At 39.1% G+C, this 11,365-nt stretch overlaps 1 protein-coding gene across 2 annotated transcripts in view; it reads right to left on the bottom strand.

Moving 5' to 3' along the window:
* Positions 1-11,365, bottom strand: part of kif26ba (kinesin family member 26Ba) — an 81,535-nt gene that overhangs the window by 32,337 nt on the left and 37,833 nt on the right. For both annotated transcript variants that reach the window (XM_031846019.1, XM_031846020.1), the window contains exon 5: positions 6,223-6,427. In XM_031846019.1, coding sequence (XP_031701879.1) covers positions 6,223-6,427 — 205 coding nt within the window. The remainder of the gene's footprint in view (positions 1-6,222; positions 6,428-11,365) is intronic.

The following is an 11,365-nucleotide window of genomic DNA, read 5'->3' as shown; positions in this document are numbered from 1 at the left end:
AAAATAAAACGTATAACATACTGACTTAACAATTGTAACAAAACACTTATAATGGCGCTAGATTTAATCAAGGGATCAGATCACCAGAGTTACTACAATTAATCCTGAGGGAACATAAATGTCTGTTCTAAATTGAATGATGCATTAATTAATGCATCCAATAGTTGTAGAGATACAGTATTGAATTTGAGATTGAGAATCTGTCTGGACCAGTGGTGGACCGACCGACGGGCAGACTGACATAGAGGCATGTTCTCTGTAAAGTTAAATGACAGTGACTCCAGTTTGGACAGGGAGAAAAAATAATAACAACATAGTTCAGCAGTCATATACGTATATGCAATAACACATTAGTCTCTCTCAACTGCTGCTGAATGACACTCACTGATTTGGTTTGCAAACTTTGCTGAAGCCTATAGCTGATACAGATGCATAGAAAGCAATCAGAAAATAAGATGTATTTGGTAATTACAGATAAGGATTGCTTTTATTCAATCGTTGACATCCTTAGTATTTTTTCATATCTTTAGTTTTCATCTGACAGCTTCAAAAATGTGTCATTTGAAGTCTCTGCTATATTTGGTTTTCTCTGCATTTGGTTTTCTAAGTGATAATATATACACAGCTTAACTTCCTCGACTGATACAAATCTCCCACAGCAGGGGTCTGAATGGAAGGCTCCCAGCTGGCTGATTTGATTAAAGTGAAACAGAGCTTACCAACAACACATGTAGAGAAGCACTGTGTACAGAAATAACGGAGTTTGAGATACAGACGCCATTCAGAGGTCCAATGAGGGATACATTCTATAGGCTGATTCTCTCTCTCCGTTTCTTTCTCTCTCTCTCTAACACACACACACACACACACACACACACACACACACACACACACACACACACACCAGTACATCTGACCTGTGCAGGTTGATTTCCCCTGGCTTTAAATGTGTGATGTCTCAATCTGTTTTCAGCCATATTAACATTGGGGAGAACACTAAACCCCCATCACACTGGCAGACAAGCCCATGTATTCTGCAGGATGTATCGTACACACTTCTACCAGGGGCTTTGCCGCTTCCTTGACATCTTTCATTGTACACTATAATCCTATAAATTGGTGAGCATGCAAGCCTGTGTGCATGTGTGTATGAGTGTGAATGTGTGCAAATGCCATTTCAGCAGGGAGCCGACCCCCACTGCAGGTGACATTTTTGCTTGAGAAATGTCACCACAGTCATTTTCTTCTCATATGCACGTGTGTGTGTGTGTGTGTGTGTGTGTGTGTGTGTGTGCGTGTGTGTGTGATTAGGTCTTGGCAAGCTACAATTGATTTCACAGGAGAGGCTTGTTATGTTCCAAATACCAGAATAATTTCATGCCTTGGTACATGTCCTGTCCTTATTTCATTCCCCATTTCTTTCCAAACCACAGCAATGAGAGCCAACTAAAGCTTGGTTTATATGGTGCACGTGCAAGAAAGTCATCATCACCTCACCACGGCTTGCGTGTTGTGCGCAAAGTCTCCGCACATTGTTGGGGAGCTTGGTCCAGCGCCTACGAATTTTTGTTATTCGGTGCTTTCTGTCCGTGCGCTTTAAGCTTGTCAGTTATAACTGCAACAAATAATTCACTGATAAAACCACTCTTAACATTTTACAAAGACAACCTGTTCTTAAAAAAAATAAGCATTTAATTGTTTACAGGGTATTCAAATGTCGCTTCTCTGTAGTGCATTTAATACTTGACTTCTTTGTGGAGGCGCACGCGATGGTGCCACAAGCGAAGGATAACATGTCAGAAACACTAGTTAAATATAGGCAATTTAAAAAAATTACCATTCAGAATTCAAGACGTTAAGGCCAGAAAATGCTTCCCCAAGCTTTGCATTAAGCTCTGTCAAAAATCCCAAAATTAACAAATTATATTTAGTTTGTTCCGTACAAAAGCTGATGTGTAAAAACAAGTTGTGGTTTAATAGATTTCGGAAAGGAGCCGTCTGCCAGCAGGGCAACAGGAACACAAAGTGGGTACGTATAGCTAAAACAACTGGACTTCATCAAAGCTCCACCATAACACAGATCACACCAGAATGATTACTGTGAGATGTCCACATGACTGTGAAAAGGGGGCTGCTTGGCAGTTGAAATTAAACAGTCGTAGCAGCAGGCATTTGTACACAGCACGGCCGGCCAGACAAGCTAATCACTGCTATCACAAGACCCGAGAAGATCATAGTGGGATGAAACAGAAGCCAGAATGAGAGACAGACAGACGGTGAAGACAGTTTGTGTGTATGTGGTTTATAATGTATACTGTATATGGGCTTGTAGTGTAGGGGTCCATAATGTCAGTATAATTTGGCTGCTGTGTGTGTGAGTGCGCTTGTAAATATGAGAGTGTGAATCTGTCTCCCTGACAACTGAGGGGACATCTGTCACCTCCATATGGACAGAGACGGAGATAGAGACTCAGAGGGATCCAGCAAAAAATAACACAACACATGAAATAATCAGTTGCATAAAAAAGACAAATAAAGTATGAAAGGCCTCAAATAAATATGACTGAGATTTCTAGACTAGAACTAGATAGTGTTTCTCAAGTGAAAGCATTTCTACCTACATGGCTGTAATCACATGTCTATGTGTAATGACTGCTTTATCTTTACAACTTTAACAATTGATTTGACTGTAAATCAATTGTTAGAAATAACACATTTTGAATATTTGTTAATAACTAAAATATGGTATGTGTGATAACAGGCACGGGCGAGTGACAGAAAATATGCGAAACCTCCGGGTCTGAAAAGGGAAAAAGTGAAAACCTATGTGGAAGTGCCTTAAACATGCATTCTCTCTTTCAGCCAGCAGGGGGCGACTCCTCTGGTTGCAAAAAGAAGTCTGATTGTATGGAAGTCTATGAAAAAATGACCCTACTTCTCACTTGATGGATTACCTCAGTAAACATTGTAAACATGAGTTAATGGTCTCAATCGCTAGTTTCAAGTCTTATTCAATACAGCATGATGTTCATTTAATAAATGTTGGTCCCACTAAGAGTAAAATAGACAATAAAGCAGGATATGCTTTTAGCGTGAATACCTTGTGATTGACAGGTCGCTACATGGTGTTGTCTTGGAGTTGTTTGTGTTTTCTTCTTACAACTTTATCCCTTTCACAGTGTGTTTTCTGTTCTTGAAAGTTAATTGTCGCATCTTTAGTTGCTTAAAAATGTCTTATTCAGCGTTCGATTGTACCTAGCTCCACATTCTCGTGTAACTTCTGGTTGCAAAAAGCCAAGATGGTGACGGCCAAAAACGAAGATGGCGACGTGCAAAATGCTGAACTCAAGGTTTCAAAATTACAGTAAAAAAAAACCTGGGTGTCAACACGGTGACTACATCCACTTCTTATATACAGTCTATGGACAACATCCCACAATATTCTGATTGTGTGGGATTTCCATCAAAAGTTAGTCCACTGTAGCTGATAAATGTGGGGTTAATTTCAAAGTATTCAAATACTTTCATTGTATAAACTACTTGATATACTTTTGGGTAGCTTGTGAATTTTCCCCTGGGGATCAATAAAGGCTCACTGATATAATAATGTCAAAATGTATTTGTTCATTATATTTTCTATTATTTATCAGAATCTGGAAAGTAACTAGTAGCTAGATGATCAAATAAATTAAGCCTAATATTTGCCTCTGACTTGTAGAAGTGTGGAAGTATAAAGAAGCAGAAAATGGAAAGGTAGTAGAAGTACCTCAAAATTCTACTTAAGTACATTACTTAAGTAAAGGTACCCTGGTGACCGAATGGTTACAGCACATGCCAAATAACTGCAACTTCCCTGGTTGTTTTAAGCCTTTGTTGCATGTCATGCCCCTCTCTCTTTCTGTCAACAGTCCAACATCGTCACACATGCATGCAAGTACATACAGACAGACAGACGGACGGACAGACACACCAGAGCTCACAGACACAACATGCACAACTAGCTGTGATGCACTCTTCTCTTTCTTACTCATACTCGTAATCACAACAGGACGTGTGGAATCCCTTTCCCTCTCTGTGTGCTGTAATGGACACATGGCTGTTTGATTTCTGTTTGATTTTGTCCTCCATTGTCATTCTTTTTCTAGCAGTGACACACACAAACACGGAGTCAGTGAGCCTCTCACTCAAACCGTGGAGGAGGGGGCACTAAAAACTCATTACATGGACGATCAATATTGCACACACTTGAGAAGCATGAAACCCCCTCACATCCACAACATCCACACACAAGCGCGTCCCATCAACCGTTGGCAATGGTGACAGATGACTTTTGTCAGCCTGAGATGTGTTACCGTGGTAACCATTAGCCTGCATTCCAGTATGGTACAGAGGGGGTGACACACACACACACACACACACACAAATACTAGTACATACATTTAGACCAGGGGTCACTTCTTCATCAGACCGAACTTTGCGTTTGAGAAACAAGTTGAAACCAATTTTGATTTTATTTTGTGGTCATATCTAATATTTACAGATATCCTGACCTTGGGTCAACAGATTCAACATCTAAACATGAGCGACATCAGTTTATTGGAATTAAATACTATAGTCCGGACCCAGACGTCGTCGTATCTGGACCCTGGACTTATAAAACCGATAGATAATTGAGAATTATGACATTTTCACGGAGCACTTCTATTTTAACTGGCGCAGCTTTTCTAGCCTTTACGGCACTCGTTCAGCGGTTCTATGCGTTGTAAACCATCTCACTGGGCCAATCAAATATGTGTATTCCGATATGAGTCGCCCTCGACTCGAGTGCGATATTCCCACACAGACCCAACTGTCGGAAAAAGTATGTGAGTCAGAGAAGTTATTGACGTGCTCAAAAAAGAGAAATGTGGACAGCTTCACTATGAGCCTTTAGCCAAGAATGGACAGACTCTTATATGTTAATTATTCCCACAAGCAGTTCAAAAGCAGTGTGTCTCATATTCCGTGAGACCGTGACGATGATGAAAAGTCTTTTGAGCAAATGTACTCATTCAAAGCCAAATTTAGGAACACAAAAATAAACCTAAGAGCCCAATATGATCAGAATCTCAATACGTTAATCCACTGTCCAACAATGATGTTAACAGAGACGGAATAAAGCTAAGATAAGAATATAATATCACTTCACACCTGAATAAACTGAATTTAAAGCTGCAGTGCAAAGACAATTCAGTTCAATTAATTTTTCTAAAATTAAGTACTTTCATTTAAGAACCACATTTTTGAAAATCTTTCCATTGTGTATTGTTTTTTTATCCAGCATGTATTTTATTTGAAATGAGAGGATAACATTTATTTATTATAGTATGTATTATAATTAATACAGTTCAATTTGAAATCTGTAATTATAAATATTGTTTAGATATTATTCAATTTAACTTCCCTTATTTGATTTGATAGTCAGTTGTTGACTACATACAGATGTTAATACAACTGTTGGCTACTTCAATATCTATGGGACTAAATCATAGCGCTAATGAAGCATTATTGTGATGTTCCGGACCTTTGCATGAGGAAATTCTCTCTAAATGGACCTCGCTGAATTTTAATTGAATACCCCTGATTTAGACAAACCAGCCAAGGTCATGATGAAATACTACTGTAATTATAAATCAATGTTTTAAAACTTACCAGTGAATAAAACCAAATCACCAAGTACTGACACTGAAACCCTTACAAATAGTTTGAATAAAATTAATAATCTAAATCAACACTTTTTTGTGATAGTAACAATACCTTCATACCCCACGAAATTGATCTATATCTAATAAGGCAACAAAAAATAAAAACCTCAATACACAAACGACAAATGAATAAAAGCTACGCTAATAAAACTAACAAATGAACTGAAACAAATTAAGTTTTTTTTAATGAAATAAAATGCTTGACTTCTTGTGAATTCCTCATCATAACAAACTAAATGTGTCTGACACAATTTAAAAAAAATGTATTTAATGTCAAACATTAAACTGTCAACTTGTGATATGATATAAATCGCATTATGTCACCTACCAAAGATATAAAAATATAAGTAAATGAATATTCATTCCGCATTATGAACAAACCAGTCCATACACATAACCGTGTTTTGGACAGTCTAATCAAAAATAAAGACGAACTATATATTTTAAGGAAGACTTTGAGGAAGTATATTTCCTTTACCTTTCCAAGCCCAGGGGTATCTTTGATTTTGTTGGCTGCACGGAGAAGGCAGGGTGGAGCCGGGGGAGGGGCCATCAACAGGGCGGAGCTAAAGTTGGTGGGGAACAGAGGGGGCTCACATGACGGTGAGGATGATGTCACTGGGGCCATGACTGCCGCGGTCTTCTTCTTCTTCTTGGATGCTAAGTTCAACTTTTGTGCAGCTCTGAGAGAGGAAAGAGGAAAGGAGAGAAGCCAGTCCATCAATCAAATTGATTAAAACAATACACTACACTTTATAACCGTAAAAACAATACTGCACACACTCAGTAGTTTAAATAAAGAAGTAAAAGGAGATGAGGAAGGACAAGATGGATGGTGGCGCATTTGCATGCACACATGGGTCTATAATTACATCCTCCCATAGTTTGCCACAGTACCGCCATGGCAATTGGCAAATATGCTAATTGCAGAATAGAGCTCGATTACACACCCTTTAACACACAGATGCACATACACACACATGCATACTCATGCACACACTGCTGTTTACATATGTAGCAACATCTGGATGAGTGGTTCATTTGCTTTCTTGCTGCTCAATTCCCTGCAGCATTCAGCTCAAAAGGAGCCACCAGAAATTATATTTATACTCCATCTATTCTGCCCTCAGATTCTCCTTATTCGCTGTCTCTCCTTTTAACTTCAACATCTAAATCTCGCTTCTGTCTCCTTCCTCATTTCTTACTTCAACACAGCAATTTCTTCCTGTCTGCCTTCCTCAGCACAACGGTACTTCACATCATCTCTAGTGTATAACTTTTCCTCCATTTTTTTATCTCTCTTTCTTTCTTCCCCTGCAGAAACACTGCATATCCATATAACAGACTGAATTTCTGCTTCAACCTAAATGAAAGAAATAGTCAACATGAGACAGTTATTACCAAACACCAGTGAAAGGAAAAAACTAAGTACGTTCACTCAAGTATTTTACTTGAGTATTTCAATTTAATGCTACTTAATACTTCTATTTCAACACAATTCAGAGGGAAATATTGTGTGCTTTACTCCTCTACATTACTATGTTACTTTGAGTTTAAGATTTACATTTTTTTTGAATAGAGATACAAAATACAATGATTGTTTAGGATTAAACTGGGTGTTTCCAATGTTTAAAGCTTGTGACCTGTTGCAAAGCAGCGTCTAGTCAAAGCCCTCTGTTATATTTCAGATCTGCAAGACATTTCCTCTCTAAACTTTATATTTGTTTTTAATTACTGGTGGAGGCCCAGCATGGTAAAACTCCAATATCTCCTCCCAAAAAAAGTTCGTAAAGTGAAAATAGATTTGTGTATCAAAACTTTGGTGTTTTTTTTTGTTGTCTCCCATGTATCATCTCACTACTCCTCAGACTTACAATGTGACCCTTTGAAGGGCCTGACACAGGTTGGGAACCACTGGACTAAACTAACTTTACATGAAGAAGTTGAAACTAGCTTCACCTCAAACTGATAGTTTGGAGTCAAATGCTACTTAAGAGTTGATGCATCAGTGTTCACAAGTTCTTTTACTTTTGATACTTTAAACACATTTCATTGATTATCTTCTCTACTTTAACTTATGCTGGGTTGCAGCAGCAATGATTAATTTATCCTAAGATTAGTTCTAATCGGAGTTTTGCAAAAGTAGGTCTTACATGACTATGGACTTAAAATTAAGCAGAGCTCTGTTGCATATATACGTAAAAATGTTCTGTTTAGTAAATCAAGTTTATTGTGTACATTGTTCGCTAGCTAGCTAAAAAGTCATGATGGCAGAGAAACTCGGATTTCTACACCGTTGAGAAAAATTTGCTGGCCAAATAATGAAGTAATAGGGCCAAATAATATAAGACACAAAGGTACAACAGTTAGGAAGTATGCAACACCTGGTAGACAGTTTTACAGGATCAACTGAAGTGAAAGAACTTCAGGAAAGAAAGAAATTCAGCAGCATCATTAAACTCAATTGGTTGTCTGTCACTTAACCTTCTTCAGAGAACTTGACTATTTTGTTCAAACCGTTTAAAAAAGGCAGCCATTTTAAAAGTTAAACCTCTTGAAGTTTAACGTTAGTAGTGTGACCATTAGTCTGGAAGGATTAGAACAGGCTGAGCAGTTAATGATATATAGATAATAAGGTCTATGGATGCATAGCTAATAATACATTATTTTCCTTTTGACAAAGGCATTGGCCACATTGACCATGGCTGTGCAGCGAGAGGAAGAGCAGTTAAGTGAGAGTGATCTTGCAGGAAACCCAGTTACAGTAAATCTGCAGGCAGTAATTCAGCATGATTTATTGTCATTAGTAAAAAATATTCGTGTATGTGTCAATATAATTCCTTTCATACAATTTATGAAGCCATAATTCAAACAAGCAGATTTGCTGACAAACTGAGTTACACGCAGGAGCAGTATTGACGATATGATGAAATAGAAGACCTCTAAAACTGCTCTGGCGGTAATTTTCTGCTCCGTTCTGCTTTAATCTATCCTCACATATATTTCTTTGATTATAAAGAGAGTGAGATAGAGAGAAGACCTTGCACCCTGAAACACTCAAAGAGCCATATTCTCACACCATTGGCTTTCAATTAACTGCACCAGGTTACAGAAATGAAAGTGAGGGGGTGGGGGAGGGGGGAGTCAGCGAGAGGGAGAGAGAGAGTGAGGGAGGGACAGTGCAAGAGGAGGGAAGAGGAGAAGGGAGGAGATGTGGATTCAGTGACCCGGAGAACGACGAAGTGTTTCACCATTTGACTAGCTCTCCCAGGAGATTTGTGAGTGTGAATCTGTGTAGGTGTGTGTTTGTGACTGTGGATGTGTGTGTGTGGATGCACATACTGTTTGAAACAAAGCTCCACAAGAAGACCACTAATTGGATTTTCATTGTGTGCCAGCTATGCTTCCATACATATTGCATCAAATGCAATCAAAAGCGATTACAGGTTTTCTTATTGTGTAACTTGAATGCTCAGACCCTCCCATGTAGCATGAAGATACATAAGGTGCAGGAATTCACCGTATCTTAAAAATTATACTGGCGTTAGTTAAAATTGTGGCATTTTTTATATGTCATAAAAAGGCTCAAGAAGTTTCAGAAAGATGTGCTTGAATTAAAATCTACTTTTGATTTCTATGTAACAATGAAAACTACAGGCTGCTGCAACTGCTGCAGTGCTGGTGCTTATAGGATGAGACACGACTGTGATGGATTCATGCACGGTTACTCTGCTGCTGGAGATTCCCACTTGCTCCTCGGGCAACAGTATCTGTTTTGTGATTGTTTTTATAATAGATCCTTCAAATCCATCAGCCACATCAATTTCGTAACATGTTTATATTCATATGTGTGTATGTGTGCTATTACTCTATTATTATGTTCTCTCACCCTGACTGGTGTAATCTATGGCACAATTCAAGCATGGTAGACACACACACACAAACGCCAGCTAATTGGTAGCGTTTAATGACAAGTGGCCTGGGATTTGGTCAAGTGGATCTATTCCAGTCCAACCCTAAAGTGAAGGGTGCTTGTTTTCCATCCATCCTCTTCATCTCTCTGCCCATCAGCTCTTCCACTGTCCCCTCCATCCCCTCCCCTTCCTCCATTACCTTCATTCATTCCTCCTCTCTCCTCTATCTTTCACTTACCTATTATTTCTATTCTAAATCCCTCTCACTCAACAATCATCCCCTTATCCTTCCCTCTATTTTATTCCTCTCCCCCTTGTTATTTTTTATCCTTTCATCCTTTGCCTTCTTCTCCACCCATCCCACCATCCATTCAGCCGTCCTTTTACGTATTGATCCCTTCACCCATCCTTGCCTCGCTTCCCCTCGGTCCATTCATGTGTCTCTCTCTTGTTAGAATGCAGCACAGGTCACAGATAGCCCAGCTACTAACATGCTGTTGCTTTGTTTTCCTCTCCCTTCCACACAACTATAAACACTTTCACACACACACACACACACACACACAGCTGATTTATAACTGGTGTCTCTGGGCTATGTTGTCGGCTCAGTAGCTAATTAGATTCTATTTAACAGGCCATCAGTGGAGGGAGATATAGGGAAAGACAGAGAGTCATGGTGTGTGTGTGTGTGTGTGTGTGTGTGTGTGTGTGTGTGTGTTTGTCGTGGTGGGGCAACAAGGCTTGCATGGACAGAAAACTGGCTTGACTGACACTATCTATCTATCGACATGTACATATAGCCTCCAACTTACACATTTCCTACTCCCTTTAAGACGCCATCTCATGCTATACTGTAACACAAACCTAAACACTAAAATATTAATACATTTCTGTGTTCAACGTGGAGTTAAGATGGCCACATGATACTTCTGGCTCATGTGTACTTTAACATACACATGTTGGTCTGCGATACTGTAGATAACTGAGCTGGTCACTAATCTGTCTGAACCAAATAGCTTTTTTCATTACAGCAGTATGCCCCGACACCCTTTGTGTGATGTGTTAAACCATTTCTAACTAAACTAATACAAATTTCAGAAACAAGTGTTTGTGAGCTTTCAGTATTTTTACGTCTATTTAACGGATAAAATAGTTAAATTAGCTCTCTCTTGCTGCTTTCCCCTCTAATATTGAAAAGATCAAAGGTCATTCGAAGAGCAAGTGGGCTGTCTAAATAAAAGACTACCACTTTTAATTAATGTTAAAGGACACATGAGCAAAAGACCAACAAATGTGGTTCTAATGTGATCGGGTAGTTGATGTGTAAGTCATCCATCATCCATTATGAGCCTCATTAATGACCAATTATTATTTTCATGGAGTACACCTTTTTGAATGAAAGAAAAGAGAGGCAGCAAGAGGTAAACAGAGAAATAGACAGCGCTTTCACAGCCACCCTGTGTCCATAAAATAACAACGCCTTCCCAATGCACCTATTCACTTGGGACATATTAATTTACTCTGCTACCTCCAACAACACACACACACACACCACGCTGAATCCCCAAAGATCAAATCCTCGGAGCATGCACGAAAAAATCCTTCACTGATAGAAACTCCCTTCCCCCAGTGAGGGAGAGCCTACACACACACACACAGACACACACACACGTACAGCATGTCTCTATCCTCTCGCCCGGCGTCCCC

The sequence above is a fragment of the Anarrhichthys ocellatus genome, unplaced genomic scaffold (assembly GCF_004355925.1).
Source record: "Anarrhichthys ocellatus isolate YVR2014 unplaced genomic scaffold, GSC_Weel_1.0 scaffold6, whole genome shotgun sequence".
Taxonomy (NCBI): domain Eukaryota; kingdom Metazoa; phylum Chordata; class Actinopteri; order Perciformes; family Anarhichadidae; genus Anarrhichthys; species Anarrhichthys ocellatus.
This window is presented reverse-complemented; position numbering and strand designations above follow the sequence as displayed.